The sequence below is a fragment of the Bos javanicus genome, chromosome 21 (genome assembly GCF_032452875.1).
Source record: "Bos javanicus breed banteng chromosome 21, ARS-OSU_banteng_1.0, whole genome shotgun sequence".
Taxonomy (NCBI): domain Eukaryota; kingdom Metazoa; phylum Chordata; class Mammalia; order Artiodactyla; family Bovidae; genus Bos; species Bos javanicus.
Genome location: NC_083888.1, coordinates 6,280,003 through 6,303,103, shown reverse-complemented (window position 1 = coordinate 6,303,103; position 23,101 = coordinate 6,280,003). Strand labels below are relative to the sequence as shown.

General features: G+C 52.2%; 1 protein-coding gene across 3 annotated transcripts in view; it reads right to left on the bottom strand.

Moving 5' to 3' along the window:
- Positions 1-789: 789 nt before the first annotated feature.
- Positions 790-23,101, bottom strand: part of ADAMTS17 (ADAM metallopeptidase with thrombospondin type 1 motif 17) — a 407,285-nt gene continuing 384,973 nt past the window's right edge. For all 3 annotated transcript variants that reach the window (XM_061394241.1, XM_061394239.1, XM_061394240.1), the window contains exons 21-23: positions 20,115-20,267; positions 4,891-5,068; positions 790-3,759 (exon numbers count right to left, since the gene is read on the bottom strand). In XM_061394241.1, coding sequence (XP_061250225.1) covers positions 3,593-3,759; positions 4,891-5,068; positions 20,115-20,267 — 498 coding nt within the window. In that variant the 3' untranslated portion in view covers positions 790-3,592. The remainder of the gene's footprint in view (positions 3,760-4,890; positions 5,069-20,114; positions 20,268-23,101) is intronic.

The following is a 23,101-nucleotide window of genomic DNA, read 5'->3' as shown; positions in this document are numbered from 1 at the left end:
GGGAATTAATACAAACTACAGGTTTCTTGGTGACGGGGAAACTATGGGGAGTTAGCTACTGGTTAAACAAATGGTCTTTATTTTGTGAAACTTCTGGGTGTTGCTCCAACATTAAAAAGAGGCATTCTGTCTAATGAAGCTCTGGGGGAGCTCTTTCCCCTTGATGCCAGGAGGAGCCAGTTCCCCCAGGGGCAGGTGCTGTGACAGCCCTGCTCTGCATCAGGCCCAGCGGGGCTCCAGAGGTCCCTGCTGTGATGGTGTGATGCCCGTGCTGAGCCTGCAGCCTGGGAGGCCAGAAGGGCCAGGTCTGCCTCATACCCGCAGGAGGGGGGCTGTCAGAAGGATTAGGAGGGGGGCTAAGGGTTGAAAGGGCAAGGTTGTGGGGAGCAGGCACCCATTCTGGCATGATGGGGCCCCATGCAGAGGGGTCACTGCACCCCCATGGAGCCTGGGCGAATCCTCCAGCGAGGTGGCTGCTCTGTGTCAGACTCTCAGACTCACGGTACAGCTGTCAGACCTTTGTGTCTCCACCCAGGGTTCTGGAGGCGCACAGTGGAGGCCCAGAACTGAATGGTTTGCTAGCGCTCCCTCGGGGAGATGCTGCCACCCCGCCAGAACTGCCTTTCCCAGCGACCTCTGACAGTGTCCACAGCTGTGGCCGGCAGGTTGTGGTTCCTTGCAGCCAATCCCAGGCAAGCAGGGTGACCACTGCAGAAGGGAAGGACACAGCCTCCCTCCGCCAGCCCTCGAGGACTGGTTTTTGTCTTTTACTTCACAGACAGCTTAACGTTGTTATGGAAGAACATTTTATTAAACATATTCAACTCACTTCCAATGAAATGATTAATTTTTCATTTACAGTGGTGTCCAATGTTTGTTTTCTGCGCTTTTTTTTTCCTTTCAAACCAGCACCAAAAAGTAAAACAAAAATACCATGGGTACAGTACGTAAGTTAACTAATGGAAAATATATACATTTGACTCTGAAATGAAGAAAAGAGAACAAAGCAATGATATTATTGCCATTGAGGATCTTTCCCTGTGTTCTGATAATATCAAGCCATGGTCAACCGAGAGGGTTTCATTTGCACCAATGAAATAGCACCATAAGATTGTGAGAGTCTGTAGTTAGTGACACATTTGTGCAACCAAAAAGGTACAGTACTTGAGTGACAGTACAGGGTGTTGTTAATAAAGAAACATCGCTGTTGCAACGACAGGGTTTCATTGTCTTCTGTACAAAGTGGAGCAGGAATGCCATGACGGCTTCACCGAGATCAACCATTGTTTGTGCCGTGAACAGAAGGTGGGCTGGTGAATTTCAGAGCGACAGTGCCAGCAAGAGCTGCAAGAGCTCAGAAAAACCCCGAACTTTGGGGAACTAAAGGGATGTTTAATGATAACTGAATCGATCACTTGCATTCTGAGGGTGCAGGGCCCTTGCCAGGGGCGTCCAGTTGATACAGCCAGGGTGGCCAGTGGGGAGACTGAGAAGCACCAGGAAAAGGGCTCACCTCTGGGCCATGCACAGGCCTGCCCGGCTCAGGTGGGCCCGTGGTTCCCACACAGACAGCATGCAAGGCTGCCCTGACTACTTGGCTGGCTGCCCTGATTCCGCTCCTCAGCCCCAGAGGCTGAGAGCTTTCCGTCCATCCACGGTAAAGCACAGTCCATCCGGGGCTGGGGGAAAACTAAGCCCTAGCTCCCCAAGGCTTTGAGGGCTTTGGGGGAGTCTGCTGACGGCCAAGCCGGAGCAGGGAGGACAGCGTTCTGCACAGGCCCTGGGCAGCCGCAGGAGCTCACCCTGCAGGTGGGCTGCCCCAGCCTGGCACCCTCCGGGGTCTTGCCATAGAGCACCTAAGGAGCTTTCTCAACACTTCTCACAGATTCAAGTGGAACTGAACAGATGCCCGGCCATCCGACCACTTCTCTGCCTCTGGGGTAGTAACAATCAGAAAGCAAAACAAGCCCGCAGGGCAGGCTGGACAGGGCAGAGTGTCTCTTTCTGATTTAAGCTGACTCCAAAGTTGTGACGTCAAAAACACAAACACAGATACATAAACACAGCACCAATAAATCAAGAAGCACTTGGAGATGATCCCACGGAGATTAGCCTAAGTAAGATCCCCTCTGAAATAAGGGAGGAGAGGGCGGTTTTTTCATGATAAAGTCCTTGAATAGAAGTACCCATCAAACACCCACCCAGCTGGCCAGCAGACCAGACCTCCCAGCATGTCGGGTCCCCTTCCCCCAGCTCCCTGGCGGGCAGGGTCCTACCTACCATCTTTGTGCTTTCACACACTCCTGTCATCTTCCTGCCTTCAGAGAGGGCCCAACTACGTTTTGAGGGGTAAGGTGACCATAGGAGGCAAACGCCTTCTTCAGGCTTTTCTGTCATCCTTGCCCCACTAAAGTGGGTCAGTAACGACAGACAGTGACGAACACTGCATGGTCTGGACCACAGGGGAGCGGGACGAGCACACAGCCATCCTGGGCAGGGGGCACTCCTCTGCCAGGCTGAGTGGTCCTGGAGGAAATCCGCCCCGTGTCAGGGTGAAGCACCAGGTCTGAGCCTGAGTCAGCGCTTCCAGGAAGGACCAACTTCAGATAGATGGCCAGGGTCAGCGCAAAGCCATCTCTAACGCGTGCAAAGCTTCGTGAAGTACTGGCTAGAGCAGAGGTCCCATGGAGCAAAGAGGGAGCGCCCCACCCTCACAAAGCTGCGCTGAGCTCACCTCTATGCAGGCAGCAAGCCCAAGGCTAGACCAGCACGTGCCTCCGCGCACAGCACCTTGAGGAGCGGCTCTCTGTCTCCCTGTGTGGGGGACTGCAGAGATCTGAAAACTAGCTGTGTCCTCTAACCCAGACACTACTGGAACATTCTCCCCCATGTGGCTGCTGTGCAGAGCTACGTAGCCCTGGCATCCTTGGTGGTTCACACACACTCAGCCTCCCAGGGACAAGACCTCCGAGGAGAGACCCAGGACCTAGAGAGCACGTTCCCTGACCGGGCGCAGCGCCACGTGGCGTCCTGGTGGTGTCCGGGGAGCTCCGGCAGCTCCCCCTCTCCAGAGAAGCCTCCTCCCATCCAGAGCATCACTGGCTTTGAGAATAAAGCCTGTTTTTAAAGGAAAGCATCTCATTTTTTTGGATATCCTCCCCCCGCCCCCCACCCCCACCCCACGGTACATCGAGCACTGGGAATTCAAACGTCAGAGGAAAAGTCAAGACAGGGGCGCCTGTGACGTCTCTCTTGACGACCGTCTGTCAGAGGTGTTCCCTTTGAGGTACGTGGAACTTAGAAATTACAATTATTTTGTGACTCATACCTATTTTTTTTTCCTTATCGTAGAAAGCCATCCAGTGGCTGTTAACAATATATTAAGTATAAAAGCACTAAGCAAACGTCAAGTCCACTCTCAAGTTCTATGCAGTCGGATTCTCGGGACAGCCTCCTGGGTGAGCCACGGTGTGCCTTGGTGGGTCCCGGCCGCCCAGGACTGGTGGGCTCTCAGGTGGGTGGGCTTTCATCTAGCCATGTCGTCGGGACTCAGACCTCGCGTCGGAGCATCGCGGGACCACCGGGCTGCCTGTCAGGAGCTCGGCGGTGGGGGCGGCTGGCGCATCTTGTTCGCATAGAAGTCCCTGCACGTCTGGCAGCAGCGCTGGTACCACCGCATGTCCTGGCAGAGGTTCTTCTCTCGGATGACCCTGCAGTACACTGTCCATTGATCCCGTGTGCATTTGTAGGTCAGGGCAGCTAAGGGGGTGGTGGAGAGAGAAAGACCAGGGGTTACCGGTGCCTGCGGATAACACTCCCAGGCCGCCCTCCCCTACGTGGACGCTGGAACCCTGCACAGACTGGGGGGACCATGCCCCTTCCAGGGCTGTAGCTTTCACAAGGGACACTCTGGGTCCAACCTGACCATTTCGGGGTTCGGTGCGAGGGCACTGCCACCCCTGCTTCTGAGCTGAATGGCATCCACAGTCGGTTTATGGGAGAGGATGCAATCTGTTGAAATTTATAAAACAGAAGGGCCCAGGGAGTGGACATCCAAGGGCACACAAAAGCACACGGTCACAGCACAAGCAAGTGGCCTGAATCTCCCTGCTCTCGGTCACGCAGAGACACACTCCTGCCAGATTGAGGCCTCTGGAGGACACCAAGGAGGGCTGTGCATGCCAAAGCCTGGCGAACACCTCAGCAAGCTTGAAGACCACCCCCAGTGAAGCTTGTTTGGAAACCCCTTCACGTTGGTGGCACCCCAGCATTAGGGAAAGGGGCTCTGGGTGGGAAACTGTTCCCGAAGGATTTCTATTCAGAAAAGCAGAAACTCTTTCAGTGGAATCATCAGATCATCACTAGACATTCTTCTTTTTGGGCCACCACTGGCTGGGGATGTGGCCAGGTAAAGGGCTGGGTTTGGAGCACTCAGGGCCAAACTGCTCACACCAAAGCTCCCTGCCAAATTAAAGGCTCCAATCTGTCAACACCTCTGCTTTTTCTTGAGCATCAGCTTCAGGAGCATTCCATGTATGTATCACCCAGATTTCATAAATGACACCCCCAGATCCTTCATTTACTGAATAAGTACCTTCCTTTGCCTTCTTCATGCAGAGAATCCCAAAACATTTGAGGAGCATTCTCTCATGTTGCCCTTTGTTGGGAGAGGGGCTCAAGGGTTTGAGGCATCTTTTTCATGACAAGGAATGAAATTCCATCTCTGAAACCTCAGATCCTCTCCAGAACTGACACACGTTGGCCTCTCCAGAGCTCAAATAAAGCCCATGGAGCACGCTTTCTGGCTTACAGAATTCCCACCACCAGTGGGGACTCGCTGGCCAGGGGGTGCAGCAGTCCCAGGAGTGGGGGCTCAGCAGAAGCACTCACCGAGCCGAGGGGAGGTGATGGTGTTCACATTGATCTTGTCATTGCAGACTTCCTGGTGGCACTGTTTGTAGGCGGCTGGCTTGGAGAGGGCAGGGCACTCATTGCCATGGCGCCCGGTGACCTTGTGCATGCACTGCACCACCCGGGACTGCAGGCCCTTCCCGCAGGTCGACGAGCACTGCCAGAGACAGGGAGAGGTGGGCTGGGGACAGCTGAGCTAGGAGCTGAGCTTGGGCTGAGGGGCTTTGACGATGCCACTCCTGGGTCTGGCCCCTGCATGTCATTCCTAAGTGCTTAAAATAATTGCTGTACAAGAGGGCTTGGCTGCATACCAGTAGCCTGATGGAAGACTGTTTCAAGATGTTACAGACTGCATGTCTGGGTCCCCTCCACCTCCAAATATTTACATGTTGAAGCCCTAATGCCCTTGTGTGTGTTAGTTGCTCAGTTGTGTCCGATTCTTTGTGACCCCATGGACTGTAGCCCACCAGGCTCCTCCATCCATGGGATTCTCCAGGCAAGAAAACTGGAGTGGGTTGTCATTTCCTTCTCTAGGGGATCTTCCCAACCCAGGGACTGAACCCAGGTCTCCCCTATTGCAGGCAGATTCTTTACTGTGTGGGCAGCCCAGGAAGCCCTAACCCTCAGTGGGATGGTATTTGAAAGTAGGTCCTTTGGGAGGTAACCGGGTTTAAATGAGGTCATGAGGGTGGGGCCCCCATGATAAGATTAGTGTCCTTATAAGAAGAGGGAGAGAGATCAGGGTTCTTTCCTTCCACCGAGTGAGGACACATGAGAAGGCGCCTGTTTGCAAGCCAGGAAGTGGCCTCTCACTAAGAGCCAAATATGCTAAGTACCTTGACCTCGGACTCAGCCTCCAGGACTACGAGAAATAAATGTCTTGTTATGCAAGTCACCCAGACTGCGGTATTTCATTACAGCAGCCTGAGCTGACTAAGACACATTGCTGAAATATTAATTTATGCTCATTGCACTTCACCTCCCACCATCTCACTCCTGTTCCAGAGAACCAGCTGGGCTTTAAAATTCTCCAGATAGTGAGCAGGGGGGCGTGCTGGCACCCAGGAAGGGACTGAACCTGATGATCGCAGGGATGTCCCTGGCACCTTGTGCCACACAAGGCTCCCAGGCATTTGCCCAGCCCTGGATGTAGGGAGGAACCCAATACCCATGGGGTTGAGTTTCCACAAGGCTGGAAGGGTGGGGCTCAGAATTAAATAGAGATACAGGAAATGAAGATGTGCAACCTTTCTTGCATGATGGATTCATGGACTAATACAGGGGCTAACAGTTTCAATTTAGACACTCAATCCCTAGTTCTTGGCATTTCCAGCATTTGCAGATGGCTAAAATCAAACCAGTGGAGTTTGGCAGACCATCCTGCCCTCCCATAGAGAGGCCTTATAAGACTGTGTGTTCTGTCTCCTGCCCTTCCTCTAGTTCCCCCTTGTGCCCCTTAAAGTGTTTTACAGGGAACCTGCTGGGTATCCAGCATCAGGACTCCCTCCCCCAATCCTGCTTGTCAGCTCCTTGCCCTCACTTGCTTTCCTGGGAGCCCCTAGAACCATCTCTCCATTAAGTTGTTCAGCTCCCGGCCAGAGAGCCTGGTCCACACACACACTCTCTTCATCTGGGCTCCACTAACATGCACACAACCTGTGGCTTACAGGGCTCTGAGGGCACTCTGCAGAACTTGAATAAAGCAAAGACCACAGGTGCAGCAGCCCAGCCAGGGCGGACACGGGCACCTAGAGGTGAGAGGGGAGCAAGGCCTCTCTGAATGCCATGCGTAGTGAGGATGCCAGGTGCTATCTGCATCATGTGTCTCCCCATTTCTCCCCTTGGTCAACCCTGGCCTGTGCTGGAGGAAGCGCCTTCTCCAGGGCCTGGGAGGAGCCCTCCTGCACAGGCTCGGTGCGGAGCCCTTCATCCGTGAGAAGCGGCCATCGTCTGTGCTCCCAAAGGGGATTTTGTGCCCCAGGTGAATTCTTCTGCTTTCTAGTCTAACAAGCAAGATCACAATTTTTTTTTTCCACTTTAGAAAGATGAAAGGCTCAGAGGGCACAGTGCTCTGATGGGGAACAGTCTTTCCAAACCATAACCGACGTAGGAAAACCACAATGCCCCCTTCCCCCACCTCCTCCGCTGAGGGTCCTGGCACGTTCAAACCAGAATGGGCTCTCCCTGAGAGGCAAGGCTGTGCGCCTTGCTCCATGCCCATCTTCTTGGTAAGGCCATTAGGGGAAGCTCGCAGCTTGGAGATGCATCCCTTGCGCATGATAAACACACATTCCTGGGTTCCGCCCCAGAGCTCAGGAGTTGGTACAGGAGCACAGGGAAGTCTGAGGGGTGCTCTGTGGAGGCATGAGGTCACGTGAGCAGGTTCCCACAGACTAGATACACAGAACAGGTGCCACAGCCATGTGACTTCTGCCTGGAGGGCATCCCCGAGGGAGAGGCTGCAGGCTGGGGATCTGCTGCGTGGGGTCACCTGGAGAACTTGGAAAGATCTCGATGCCCAGACCCATCAGTCAGTATCCCTGGAGGAGGCACCGGGCATCAGTGTTTTTCAAAGCTCTCCAGGTGACTCCAACAAGCAGCCAGAGCTGAGAACCTCTGACTCATCTGGATTTCTTCCCTGGGTCCTGTGTATAGTGTGCAGAGCTCTGTTTTCTTACAAAGAAGTAGTCAAGTATTTGTATACAAATATGTGTAATTGGAAAGGACTCTGATGCTGGGAGGGATTGGGGGCAGGAGGAGAAGGGGACGACAGAGGATGAGATGGCTGGATGGCATCACTGACTTGATGGACGTGAGTCTCAGTGAACTCCAGGAGTTGGTGATGGACAGGGAGGCCTGGCGTGCTGCGATTCATGGGGTCGCAAAGAGTCGGACACGACTGAGCGACTGAACTGAACTGATGTGTAATTAAGCTTCCTAGGTGGCATCAGTGGTAAAGAACCTGCTTGCCAAAGCAGGAGATGTTTAAGAGGCACGGGTTTGATCCCTGGGTCAGGAAGATCCTTTGGAGAAGGGAATGGCAACCCACTCCAGCATTCTTGCCTGGAGAATCCTATAGAGAGGAGCCTGGCCGGCTACAGTCTGTGGGGTCACACAGAGTCAGATACAACTGAAGTGACTTAGCACAGATGTATAATTAAGCAAGAACAGATGTCCACCTGAAGTCCCAAATATTAAGTTTATATAGAGGTGATGTGCTGCATGCTAAGTCACTTCAGTCGTATCCAACTCTTTGGGACCCTATGGACTGTATCCCTCCTCCAGGGGATCTTCCCAACCCAGGGATCAAACCCATATCTCATATTTCCTGCATTGGCAGGCAGGTTCCTTATCACCAGTGCTATCTGGGAAGCCCAGAGAGGTAAGAGGTGTGCTCAAATACTAGAAGTGAAGCCTTTCATTCAAAATTATTCTTGGAAAAGAATAAATTGCCTAAGTAACAACAAAACCTCTCACAGTTCAAGACAGGGGTAAGGGGTGCCCTCAATTATTTGTAGCAAGAACAGCTGGGAGTTAAAATAAAAAGAGAGGCAAAGAAATTTAGCTTTTTTCTCCTGGAAGTAGGACATTATAATCCGTTAAGTTATGAGGGAGGGTGGTGTAAAAATGTTTAAAAATCACTTGAAAAGTAATCTGGGAAGTGGCTATCTGCAGAGACTGGAAGTCCAACCCGACAGGGTGAGTGAAGGAAATGGCCCAGGGTCCTGCGTGCTAGTTGCTCAGTCGTGCCTGACCCTTTGAGACACCATGGACTGTATGTGGCCCACAGGCTCCTCTGTGCATGGGATTCTCCAGGCACGAATCCTGGAGTGGGTTGCCATTTCCTACTCCAAGGGATCTTCACAACCCAGGGATTGAACCTAGGTCTCCTGCATTGCAGGCAGATTCTTTACTGTCTGAGCCACCAGGGAAGCCCAGTTCAGGGTCCTAACACAGTGCGAAGTCCTACGAATAAGAGCAAAGCCTTGCCTGTTCTAACTCCTGCCAACACGGAGCAAGGTTACCCACTGCAGAGCAAGGCCATGCCAACCTTGTGAGGGAATACCCAATGAAAAGAGCACATCCAAAAAAAGGTGGCATCTCAGTGGCTGGGCATGGCAGCGCCCTGCACACTGGCAAACTGAACAAGGGATCAGAAGGCGGAGTGAGTGGTGAAGAAGACAGATGCTATAAATGCTCAGATGCACTTTACAAAATTGCTTATATTCAACTGTTTTCAACTCCGCAGGAAATAGCAATTTTATCAGGTTCCACTTCGTAATACAATAAAGACAGAAAATAGCAGTATTTCTAAATTAAAACATATAAACTTTAAATATGAACATATAATTACATGACTAAGTTACATATTTTAAGTAGGCATTTGACTAGTCCACCTACACCATTAAAGACTTTTATATTTAAATTGCTCATAAATTTTTTTAAAGCCCTGCTCCCTGGGAAAGCATGTGTGTGAAGCCTCATTCCGGTGACTACTGGGTAATTGGGGAAGAGGGGGCCATGTGTGCTACTGGATGGACCACTGGGCCTTGTGGTGTCTTGACTTGGCTCACGGGTGCCACCTGCCGTGGGAGACACAGCAGGAGGAAGAGCGGGCTGTCCTGGTGCTCCCTGGAGAAGGAGGTGGGTAGGCCGTGGTGGGGTTTCTGGGTCCTCAGAAAACTACACAGGCTAACAGAGAAGGACCTGGGACTCTGGTCTCACTTTCATGGGCCCCCTGACTGCGAGGTATGCAGATGCTGCCAGCAGGGCACTTCCTGCCCAATGCCTCTTGCAGCTGTCATTATTATTTATGTGCAATCAGGGCAAGGGCTCAATCCTATGGACCTACTAAAATCACACCCAGAACTCACAAAACCTCTGGTGTGAAAGGACAGATGACCGTTGTAAAATTCAAGAGCCTGGGGCAACCTGGAAGACTAATCTCCCCTCTGAGAGTTCTTAGTCTTGTTTATTAACATGCTCTGGGCCTGGGCTGGGGCAAAGTACTCCGGACGCCTCCCTCCTGTATGCAGCTTGTTCTGTCTGTGGGCTCAGCTGTAGGATTCCACAACAGTGTGGAACATTTTACAACCATCCACTGAGATATACGGCTGCCAGAGTCTTGCCCAAGGTTACAGGTAGTGAATGGGAAAGGAGAGACAGGACCCCAGCTGCCCCATCCCACGGACTGAATATCATCTTCCTGTATGAGTTAGAGGTTGTGCTGGATGGAGCTTCTGTGGAGGGCCAGGAATCAGAAAAACAGGTGATTACCCAGATCCACCATTTCTTCGTTATTTTTCCTAGCTCAGTCACTGATGTTTTTCCCAGTCTGTAAAAAGCACTGCCCTATGAGATCTCAGTGGGTGTCTCCAAAGTTCTGCAGAGGCTGTAGCATCTGTCCTCATGGCTTTCAGCACCTCCAAGAGGCAGGGCCGGGCCTGATGCTCAGCTGCTGTGGGGCCTGCTGAGATCCTGCAGATGCTGCCCCTCGTAGGGATCTGACTCGAGGACTTGGGCTTCCCTGATAGCTCAGCTGGTAAAGAATCTGCCTGCAATGCAGGAGACCCTGGTTCAATTCCTGGGTCAGAAAGATCCGCTGGAGAAGGGATCTACCCACTCCAGTATTCTTGGGCTTCCCTTGTGGCTCAGCTGGTAAAGAATCCTCCTGCAATGCGGGAGACCTGGGTTCAATCCCTGGGTTGGGAAGATCCCCTGGAGAAGGGAAAGGCTACCCACTCAAGCATTCTGGCCTGGAAAATTCCACGGACTGTACAGTCCATGGGGTTGCAAAGAATCGGATACGACTGAGTGACTTTCACTTTGGGTTATGCAAGATTTTAGCTGCAGTCCTGAGGGCTTCCGTTCACACAGCTCTAGGCTGTGAATGGCATGTGCTCACTCAGAAGAACCTTTGAGAACGTCAGGTGTCTGCATAGCCTCCTGGGAACGGGGGCTGAGCCAGCCCTGGAGAGGCTGTTTCGAGCATCAGGTGAGGAGACAGATGGGTTACAGAGTAGCCCATACAGAAACCATCCCATTTTTGTTCAGTACCTATGGGAGTGTATGTACCCATATAAAAGTTTGGAAGACAAACCATTGAAAAAGTTTACCATGTCGTCACCTGGTTTGTGGGGCTAGTTTTTTCTTCTGTCTTTCCAAGCGAGATGGAATCACCTACATAATTAAACACAAAAGTGGAGAATTCCACCAAGGACCCTTTGGTGCAGCTGCCACCTTCCAAGCCTGCTGCATTTTCATCTGGGCCAAGGGAGGGCCTCAAATGGCCCTGGCCTAAAATCCACATATACCTACCCACTCCTTGGCTGGAGTTTCAGCAGGGATGGTCAGTGTGGGCAGGACAGGCCTGTCAGCAAGCTGCATCCCCCCTTACTAGCAGTGTGACCTCGGACAAGTTACTTCACCTGTATGAGCCCTGGCTTCTTTATTTGTAGCTTGAGGATAATAAAATCTTTCTTGTAGGATGATTTCTAAGGTTAAAGACAGCTTAGAACAGGTGCCTGGCAGGGAGTCTGGGATGGACAAAGGCTGCTACTATTGTTAACAACAGCAAGCACACAGGTCTAAAAGCAGAGAGAGCTGGCCGGGGGTCCCCTGAACCCGGGAAGGTGCCCTGAGTCACTGGCCCGCGTAGCAGGTGCAGACATCCACCTTTGCCTGGCTCTCGGCAATGATCGGGCAACGCGACCACACGGCGTGCAGGAGCAGTTAGAGGGTGACTTGGCCCCGAAGACACACGTGATTCCAGAGAGGCTGCAGGGCTGCATCCCCCTGTAACCTGAGCTCGTGGCATTAAGGGTAACACAGGCACAGACGATGACTCTCACCTCTGTCGGCCTCTGCCCAGCCCCTGTTTTAGGTAAACAGCAAGGAGACGGCAGTGTCTCCTGATAGCATCGAATTAGCCCCAGGCATCACTGTGAAGCCATTTTTTAGGCTTTTAAAAACTAAGCAAACAGGTCTATAAAAAAACAGATCTGGTCTTGTGTGAAGCTCTCTGTCACTGTTGGGTAGTTTTTTCAAGCCACTCTTGACATTAACATTTAATGTGGCCCCCCAAGCCTCAGGAAACCAAGACAGAAGAGGAACAGTAATAAACCCACCGGGAAAGCTCCTTCCTGAGTGAGTGCAGACCCCCAGGCCCTGTCTCCAGCAGTGCCTGCAGCGGCCCACCACACACAAGGCTGGGGGACCTGCCACCCATCCTGTGGGTGGCGACGATGACGATGCTGGTGGGGTTGGCAGCAGAAGAGCAGCAGGGCCCACTCTGCCCACTGCCTGCTGGTGCTGGGCGCGAGGCTCATACCCGTTCTCGTGAGTCCTCCTTAATCTTCATGCTAATGGCCACTAGGAGCGGGGAGGCGCTCAGAACACAGCAGGTGCAGAATCACTGTGTACGCAGGGTGCAGCACTGCCTGCAGGGAGGCAGAGCACAAGGCTCAGAGCATCCACATTCTCCTGCAATGCAGCCCCAGGCCCCCACCCAGCAGGCCTGCACGCCTCCCGGACACTCCTCCCTGCAGGGCGGGACCAGACCTCTCACCACCAGGGAGGGGCCCGGCTCCAGGACACCTCCACCAGGGTGAGCTCCTCTCCACGCCTCCCAGCTGTGACATCAAGCCCATACATGACACCAGATCAGGAAGCGATGTTGTGAGAATCAGCTAAAGGAAGTTGTAAGAATCCGGGGAAGAGGAAAACGCGACGGGCATGTTTATTACATACACAAGCACTGGATCCTACAGAGCAGGGGACGGGCAGGGGCTCCTGACACAGGCTCTGGGGTGGGCAGGAGATGGGGTGAGTGTGCAACAGTGCAAGGATGAACCCTCACATCATGATGTGCCCGCACCACGCTCTCACCGAGCCATCCTCTGAAGGGCAGGACAGTGAGGGAGCTGCGGAAGGAATCCCCTTGCAGGAACTCCATTTTCTGCTTGAGTCTAAAAGGCCCTGGGAGAGTAAAATGTCAAAAGACGTTTTGACAGATTTCCCCCCAGACTTGGCATGAACCATAAAAACCTCAGAAGCTGCTGAAACCTGAAACAGCACGTTTAAACAATGATGAAAATCCCCACCATCTTTGCTCCTGCCTTGAAACTAGAAATGCTTTCACACACACACACACACACACACACACACACGTTCTCCTTTCAACTCATACTTTGTTTCAAACTGTTTTTGAAATCCTCGAATCCTTGAATCCTAACCTCAGCCTTAGCTTTGGGTTCACCCCGTCTCTGAATTCACAGCCTGCTGACCTACAGGTTCTGTTTGGGATGCTATGGTACCCAGAAGGCCGAGGTCACCCCCGTGACCTGCAAGGACGGGTTCTCCCAAGAGCTCTTGCTTCTTGCTCCGGACAGGAGCCATGAGCACAGAGTGGGCCACAGGGGCTGGTTCACTGTCTGCCCCTGGGCAGAAGCTGCCACCAGTGTGGTGACACAGCTCTCCCAGCTCCTCAGCGACTGTTAGAAAGGCCATCCACCCCTACTACAGAGGATGGCCTAGGTGTCCAGCAAATGCTGCACAGCTGTCTCCTGCCCAGGAGGAGACACCCCGAGCTCCAGGATGACTCTGCTCCAGGTCAGAGCACGTGCTATTTCGCAGGGTTCAAACCACATTCAAAGAACTCATCTCCTAAGGCATAAATAGTTTACAAGACACATGATTCGGGCCAGAGATGAGAGCCCTGGGTGTCCTGGACAATGATGGTGAAGATGATGATGATAAAAATGCTGAAGCCAGCCAGCGTCTTAGGGGCCTTATATGGATGCTCTAGGAGGTGGGCACCCCTAACGCCATCTGACAAAGGATGACTCTGCTTCAAGGTTATGGCATCGGGAGAGCAGGGACGTGCCCCTGTGTTACCCTGCAGAGGTGCCCTGCTCTGAGGTTGCTGACAGCGTGTATCAAAACTGAAGTGTTTTTTAGGGATGGCAGCTTCTCTGATTCAGTGGCCAGGTCTATGGTTAAAACCTAGGCTGGCATGTGAGGCAGGTACCCCCACTCTCTGACCTCTGATTCCACACAAAGGAGGCTGATCTGAGGAAGCACAAAGGTGAACGAAGCACAGCAGGGGGAAGGAGGGGGCAAAGGCAGAGGCCTTCAGACTACAGCTGGCCCTTGAACAACATGGGTTATTCCTCCAAGTCCTCAGTCCCTCTGCGTCCAAGGATGCCCCCTGGACCACACACACTGCAGTATTTACTGTTGGAAAATATCTGGGTATAAGTGGACCCTGTAGTTCAAACCAGCGTCGAACAAGGGTCAACTGCGTTCAGTTCACTCCCATGCAGGCGCCTCACCTGGCAATTCCAGGGACCCTGCTGCCCTACACCAAGTTCTTCTCTCTCATCTGAGCAGGTGTGGGCCATGGACTTTTCTTTAACGTCATGACCCAGTGGCCAGCTCTGCTCCCCCTGACAAAATGCTCTAGACCAGGGGAGAATCTACCCCACTCCCTCCTGCCCTACTCAGAAAAGCACTGAAGTCTGATGACTCTCCTTTCACTGCTGCCTACACTCCTGAGAGCAGCATGGGATGGAGGATTTCCTGATCCCTGTCCGCAGGGTTTCCCTGGTGGCTCAGATGGTAAAGAATCCGCCTACAATGCAGGCAACCTGGGTTTGATCCCTAGGTCAGGAAGATCCCCTGGAGAAGGGAATGGCTACACCCTCCAGTAGCCTTGCCTGGAGAATTCCATGAACAGAGGAACTTTATGATCTACAGTCCTGGGGTCGCCAAGAGTCTGACATGACTGAGCAGTTACCTTCTGTGGGTTTCCCAGATGGTGCTAGTGGTAAAGAACCCACCTGCCAATGCAGGAGATGTTAAGGGACTCAAGTTCGATCCCTGGGTAGACAAGCTCCCCTGGAGGAGGACATGGCAACCTGCTCCAGTACTCTTGCCTGGAGAATCCCAAGGACAGAGGAGCCTGGTGGGCTATCATCCATGGGGTCACAAAGAGTCAGACACGACTGACAACTAACTCTTTCACTTTCACCCGCTTGCAGAGTGCTGGCTGTCTCTGTTATACAGTTTCACACGTCCCAGAAAAGAGCCCTGGTATCTCCAGTGCCTTTCATGCCTGCTCTTGGATGCTCAAGTTTCTTTTAATTAGGACCCAACTGCTTATTTTACAAATAAAGGGAGACAACATGCATGATCGTCTGTAGAGACAACAGATTGATACTACAGTATAAATGACTAATTCAAAGCCCTGGGGAGAGCAGGTTTTGATTGGTGAGTTGGAGAGAGAGTGGATAAATATGTGACTTTACAACAAGCTTATGATTATGCTGGTTAGAGCTAAGGCATATAATAGTTCATTTCCTTCCCATTTCAAATTAAAAACCCAAGCCTCTGATATTATTATGCATTTAAAGGAAAGACAGATTAAGAGCCAGAAGGCAAGGACCGGACTCTTAGCCCTGCCATTTTCTAGTTATGTGACCTCCAGAAAAAAATCTCACATCACTACTCTGAGCCTCAGTTTCTTCACCTGTAAAATGGGGATAGGGTCAAATGAGAGAATGTGAGTGCAAATGCTTCGTAAATTCTAGAGACCTGGTGAATGTCAGGACCACGGTCAATGGGCCCAGCAGAAGTAGCATCACTCTCTACTAGCGCTCCATTCAGGGCTGCCCCCCGGCAGGGGCTGTGTTCATACCTGCCAGGGGACTCAGTGAGGCCTAGCATCTGTAGCTGGCTCTCTGTCTCCTGGATCTCCTGGGCACTGTCCATCTTGTCCCCTCAGTGCCCAGCACAGCCTGGCACACAACAGGAGCTCAGGAAATGCTGGTTGAACCACACTGAACTTGGCTGCAGGCAAGTGGGTGCCCCGACTGGCCCCGTAGGCCAGCTTTGCAGGGTTCGGGGAGCCGTCAGGTCCCAGCACAGGAAGTGCAGGCTTCAGAAGTGGTGAAAAGCTCTCTGGAACAAGCCCCCTCATGACACAGGTCTGTCTGTTTCTAAGGCCATGGAACTCAAGCTCCCATCCCTCTGCCCACAACCCCAGAAGGTATCTGACTGCTGTTCTGGGAAGGCACTGACATGGCCCTGTTTGAATGAGACGCTCTCCCTGACTTCTTCCCGGGGCTCTGCGACTGTGGGCACGTGCATTTTTACAGCTTCATTTGGTCTCCCGCGGCCTCTGGGACATGCTGGGGCTCAGGTGTGAGCAGCACACTTGGGGTTCCACCAAGGCCTCAAGTCAGGCCAGCCCCCTTCCAGGGCACCTCCGCCAGCACCAGGAAGTCAATGGCCACTTTGATCTTTTTGGTAAAAGGGAACATACTCTTAAAAGAGTCAGTGGTCTTCATTAAAACACCATCTATTATAATCCCTCCAGAATAATTTGTTTCTAATTATTTCAGTGGTGATTAATGCCTCTGGTCTTGAAACTGTAACATCTCAACTTTTGATCAAAAGTCATGCTGCTCTAGAAAGAAATGTGATTTCCTCCTTTCCCAGTTTCAGGGGCACTCCCTTCCTCACCCCTGACTCCCCACCCCTCGCTCATTCTATCAGCAGGTTGAATACGTAGGCTCAGCATTTAGTGGGAGAAAACAATGATTCCCACAGATCTGGAAATAGCTTATATCCCAGGAGGGCAGGCAGCTGCAGGCCAGTTTCCAAACAGAGCAGAGCGATAATAATGCCCTCAGCAGGGCTGGGAAAGTGAAGCAGGTTTTTGGATAGGTCTCTAGTTAGTGTTCAGCCGTTTGCTGAGGATGGGGGAGGGGAAGGGGCCCTGAATGCCCTCCAAGCCCGCCCTGCCTCAGCCAGGCTCTGGGTGTGGCTCTCAGGCCCCCTCACCCAGCCAGAGGAATGGATGCTTGGTCCTGCTCACTTCAGGAAGTGCAGGATGGTACCTGCAGCTTGTCCTTGGGCTGGCCCATCCATCACCTCCCTGGAGACAGGCTCATCTTTCTCAGCAGCACCTCTGGGTCAAGTGATGGGAGTCTGCTTGGAAGGAAGATGTCAAAGCATCCAGATACACTGCACCGGGGGTCTAACAGGGCTCGGACTTCTTTCCACTTTCCTTCTGGGCAACTTGTTTGCTGCCTTCAAAGTCTGGCATGTGGGAGGTCTGGATGCCGGTTAGAGGAGGGTTACCCACAATGACTGGATTGAAAGTGCATCAGACTCCAATTGTGTGATGGCGCAGACAGTAAAGTGTCTGCCTGCAGTGCAGGAGACCCGGATTCAATCCCTGGGTTGGGACGATCCGCTGGAGAAGGAAAGGGTAACCCACTCCAGTACTCTTGCCTAGAAATATCCCATGGGTTGAGGAACCTGGTAGGCTACAGACCATGGGGTTGCAAAGAGTCGGACATGACTGAGCGACTTCACTTCCAAAATAACCTATCAATCAGAAAGCAAATCCAGGCTGAACAAGTGAAAATGTTAGGGGGCCACCATCCCCTGGAATCTGCTTCCATCAGTGCAGTCACCCAGTGAGTGAGAATGAGGGCCCCATGGGACTCGTATCTGTCCCACGTCTCCAGAGCAGACACAGGGAAGCAATAGGCGGATCTCTTCTCCTGTGCTGGGAAGGGGGCAGGGCATGTGCCAGCACACTCAGAGGTGGGCGCTGCAGAAGGGGGTAGGGGTGAGCAAACAGTTGGGGTGGGGGTCTCCTGGTTCAGTTCTATGCGGTCGCCATCCCCACCAACCCTTGTTTCCAGTGTGTGCACATGTGCACACACACACACACGGTTCAGGTCTATGTGGTCGCCATCCCCACCAACCCTTGTTTCCAGTGTGTGCACACGTGCGCACACACACACACACACACACACACACACCCACACACCCACACACAGTTCAGGTCTATGCAGTTGCCATCCCCAGCAACCCTTGTTTCCAGTGTGTGCACACACGCATGCATACACACACACACACACACACACATGATTCAGGTCTATGCAGTCGCTGTCTCCTCCAATCATTTTTCCAGTGTGTGCACACGTGTGTGTGCACACACACAGACACACACACACGGTTCAGGTCTATGCGGTTGCCATCCCCACCAACCCTTGTTTCCAGTGTGTGCACACGCACGCGCGCACACACACACACACGCACACACGGTTCAGGTCTATGCGGTCGCCGTCCCCACCGACCCTTGTTTCCAGTGTGTGCACACACACGTGCACACACAAACACACACATGCTACCTTCCAAGTCAGCGTCCCTATAGTTCTCGGCTGGGAAGAACGAGCTTGCCCTGGGCCCTGGCTCTGGCCAGACCTGCTGGGGAGGGGGTGGCTGGCACTAGTCCAGGGCTTGCCCCAAAGGCTAGATGCACACCAATCCAAAGCCGTTGGATACCAGCCCTGGACAGAGGCCCTGCATATCCCTTTGGTCTCTCTCGTTCTCACTGCCCAGCTGATCAAGCTGGCTGTGGCAGAAAGCAGGCACTGCAGCCTTCTAATATCTTAGAGTCCGGAAGGCCAGGAGGCGTTATGCTTCATGGCCTGGCTAGGAAGGTGAAGGCCAGAGAAAGGCTCTACTTCCCTGGAAGCCATGCGCAGTGGGCTGTGTGGGGGGCAGTTTGCCAGAATGTGCGCCCATGTCCTCGGCCAAGGAGGGGCCAAGTGCTGCGCTGAGCTCCTTGGTGTTCTTCACATCCATCCTCAGACATTCCACTGCTCCTGGGACCAGGGGGCTTATGGCGCCCAGGAAAACAAAATGCCCATCTGGTCCTCAAATCCAGAGTTATTAGAAGCTCTGGCAAGGCTCATCCACAGAGCACCCACCACGGGGACTCAGGACCCCACCATGTGTCCACCCGGTGGACGGAGTTCTGAACTGGGGCTCAGGAGCCTGGACTCTGTCAGAGAGCCAGGGCAGAGTTGCTTAACCTCTCTGCACCTCCGCTCCTTCTGTTAAGCAGGGATCAGCACGGGAGAGGGCTGGGGGCGCAGGGGTCACTGCATAGAGGAACCAAGGCTGGGGCCCCAGACCCCCAAGGCCCGGCTTATCCCTCCTCACCTCTCCTCCTGCCCAGGGACACCCGTGACCACAGGAGTCGCCCTTTAGCGGTACAGGCTGCATTCAGGATGTGACCACCAGGACCCTTCAAATAATGATAGCTTTATTCTAATTCACACCTGGACATATGGAATCCAGATAACACTATTCTGCCTGGCCAGACAGGTAAATTAAAGCCCAAAGGGCCTGCAGGAGCCTGGGGAGACGCAACAGCCCCTGCTGGGCCCCAGGTCACAAAGGCCATGTGCAGATGGAGGCCAGGTTGCCAGGTTTCTGTAGAAAGGCCCATATCCAGATTGCCAGGTGAAATTTCCCATTTTTTAACTGTTAGCATTCAATTCTAAACTGTTCCCACCAGCATATGGCCTTAGAGCATAGATATCAATGGAAGCAAATGGGGAGCTTCCGGTTACTGAGACCAAAAGGAAACAAACACGCTCCAGGTTCTCACTGGAAATTTTCATCAGAAAATCAGACAGGAGAAACAGCGTTTGGAAGAAGATTCTAGAACACTCCTGGAAGGTTCTCGGGGGGGGACAATGGTATCCACCTTGGGTATGTGTCAAGGATATCAGACGAATGAATAAAGGAATAGCTACAGGGAACTTTCATTCACTTGAATGCTGTTGAACCCCCCTGCCCTGAGGCTCTGGGAGGTGTCCTCCTTTCCTCACCCCAGGGCCCTGTGCTTTCCCATCAAGCGTTGTCCAGCCCTCGCCCAAGGGCTCTGGGGACAATGATGCTCTGTCTGCCCACAGAACCTCTGTGTCTGCCTGGGGACAGACTCCCAACCGCTGAGGAGGTTCTCTCAACGGCTGGTGACCAAACCCACTACAGGATGCATGGGTCCCCTTGGCACTCTTTCCTGTTTTGGGGGTTCTCAGGGCCCTTCTAAGTGGATCCCATATGGGGTCACCAGCAGGTGTGGAGTTGGGAGAGAAAGTGAATTCAGCTGGTGAGACTGGGACCATCTGGTTGAACTGGGGCCCACGGTGAGAGGGCTGAGCCCCTGAGGCGCCTCCGCTTCCTGGGCAGGATGTGAGAGGGCTGAGCCCCTGAGGCGCCTCCGCTTCCCGGGCAGGATGGGCGCGCAGGCGCCATACTCCACGGTGGGAGGGCTGAGCCCCTGAACCGCCTCCGCTTCCCGGGCAGGATGGGCGCGCAGGCACCATACTCACCTTGGACCAGCTCCCAGTTTTCCACTCGTAGCAGCCGGAGTAGTCCTCACAGGGCTCCTCGGCTCTCGGCCTAGTGGACGCATCGCATTTTCCTTGGGAGTTGGTGCACGTCACAGTCCGTTTCTGTGTGCCTTTGCCACAGCTGGCAGAACACTGCAAGACACCACTCGGAGACTGAATCCAGTCCAATCCAGTCAGGTCTATCCACACCTGTTAAGTGCCTACCAGGTACCAGCCCCAGCACTGAGGATGCAAGGATGAGGATGCTATTTTTCTGTCCTCGAAAAGCTCCTGGCCTTTTTGAGTCTTATGCACACGGTCCCACCCGGCTCCTCCAAGCTGGCCTCCAGGTCCTGTGCTTGGCCTGAGCCACTCTGGAGCAAAGGCACCAGTTCAGGGTTGGCGGCGGGGAGGAGATGGAGAGCAAAGCCCCCAGTGACTCTCACAGAAGGTGCCTGGCAAGCCCCTGGGTTTCATGTGAACGCCAAGAATGGTAACAGGGTAATGTTCCCTGTGCTATTTTACTTCCTGGGAAACACAGGAAGAGACGGTGTGGGCAGGGGACCCAGAGGAGTGATGCGTGAATCCTCAGTTTCCCACACCCCTAGGCAGCAAGATCCACGGAAACATGGACAGAGCTGGGGAGGTGACAAGGCACAGAGGAGGCAGACCTGGGGGTGGTCTGGAGTCCAGTTGGGAGGTTCCCAGCCCTACCCTCTGGGCTGGAGATCGGCTGATGCCTGGCTGACACGAGTGAGTTCTTACCCATCTCAAAACAAAGTACGAGGGAACTCAAATCCTGGCTCTGTAACTACCTGGAGGGGTGGGAGGTCGGGGGGAGGTTAAAGAGGGAGGGACACATGTATACCCGCAGCTGACTCACGTGGATGGACACCAGAGGCCAACGCAATATTGTGAAGCAATTTTCCTTCAGTTAAAAATAAACGAGTTTGGGGAAGAAAAAAACAAAGCACGAGGAGGAGAGGACCCTTGATCCTGGGAGACATAACTGACTTGATCAGCAAGCAGAGGTGACCTGGTTGGGGAACCTGGGGAGCCCACCCTTTGGTTCGTCGTGTGGGGAAGCCCAGTCCCCACCATGGAGACAAAAATGCAGCCTCCAGAGATGGTGGGCTGAAGGCAGGGTTCTGTCCAATGCACAGACATGAAGAGACCCGGGAGATCCAGAGGGGACTCCCTCCCAACAGCTGGGTGGGGCTCCCCTCAGCCGCAGAAGCACGAGTGGAGCCCCAACAGCTCTAACTTCGGTTCTCACACTTGCGTGATTGACGAAAATATGGGAGGGTACATAGTAATTTTTCTTGAGCTACAACAAACTTGACTTTTCACAAGTTCCACTATGTCTACTGGAAAAATGCACGTAAAGGACAAATGTTCTATTTGTTATTAACATTTATCTCAAAATGTTATCTAGTTTGATTTTTCCTATGAATTCAACCTAGCTCTCCATCTGAAGGTCCTATTCTTGTTTTCTTTATTTACTTTTTTGAGATGAATTTAAACTGGTTTGTTTTAGAAGAAATACACATTTCACAGGTCATTATGGTATCACTGAGGGGCAAGGGGTTGGAAGAGCAATTGCATTTGATCTTGTGTGTGAGTTTTAAAGGGACTTCAAACACTCAACACCCAGCCCACTTCTTGACCAAATCCTGGTCTGGCCCCTTTTGACCAGCAGCCTGTTGGTGGGAAAGCCTTTAGGGAGGGCACTGCTGCAGGCTGGGATCACCCTGCAAGGGACCTGGGAGGGCAATGTCCAGTTTCTCTCTTGGTTTCTGACCCAGGGGTACAAACCAGAAGTCAAAGACAGGAGACAGTTGCTACCTTTTGCTTCCTTTTAATATTTGTTCCTTATTCTGACGAAGTGGGGAAGAAGCTGGGGACTCCTGGTGCCAGTGGGCAACACTGCCAGCTGAATACAAGCAAGCCCAGCAATAAAAACTCACCCAGGAGAAATTTAAACCCATTTGTTTCCAGAAGAAGAAGTGTAAGAGGGACTTCCGTATGTGGTAAAGTTGTAGGGATACCAATTTTGTGAGCATCTCAGGGAGGAAAGATTTGATTCTGCATCAAGTGTTTATAAAGAAGCATTGTGAGCCTTGGCTGAGGCAGAATTAGACTGATTGGTGTGGATACTATTTCAGGACTAGAATCAGGCAACACACAGATACAGAAACAGAGATGGAGATATTTCTTTAAATCTTGCTCCAACTGTCTCACACTTTCCAAAATAGACCTCTTCAATACTATAATGATAGTTGATTATGTCAGGCTTGTTTATTTTGGTAAGAGGCATTTTTTTCTTTTCCCTGTAAGAGTCCTATAGGTGGAAAATTTATGGTTTTTCTGATTAAAACATAAATCTTATTTGGATCAAGAACCAGGTGATCAAGGCCCTAAGCTCATGGCAAGGGAGACTACACACCTGCCCCTAGCTTTCCAACTACCCTCCCTAAAAGCCCACTGAATGTTAAACTCCTTAACCTAGGTACATGTAAAGAGAAAAAAATTAAACAAAAAATTAAACTCTGTCCTTTCCCTAAAATATCCTAAGGGGTAGGCAAAAACCTCTCCTCTTTAAACAGGTACATGTCAGGATCTGCCTAAAAAGTAAATTCAGTCACCCAAGGGCAGACTTTTCCTTCATTAAAAATGGGCTGAATACTTTCTTATTCAAAATAATTCCAACTGTTTGGCAATAAAAAGAAACTTTAAAAATACTTTCCACACTGAAGAGTGTCTTGGATTTAGCCTTTCTGACTTTCCTAGAACACGTCTGATGGAAGACCTCAGGGAAGCTTGCCCTTTATTCAGCTATTTTATTTGGTTTGTTTGTTTTATAGCCAAACAATCAAAATCATTAATGTAAGTTCACTGCAAAGCCTTGATGGATGATATTACCAAAGATAAAATATTTCCAGGATCAGTCTTCAAAGTTAAAACTTAAAGCTTAATTGACCTCTTTC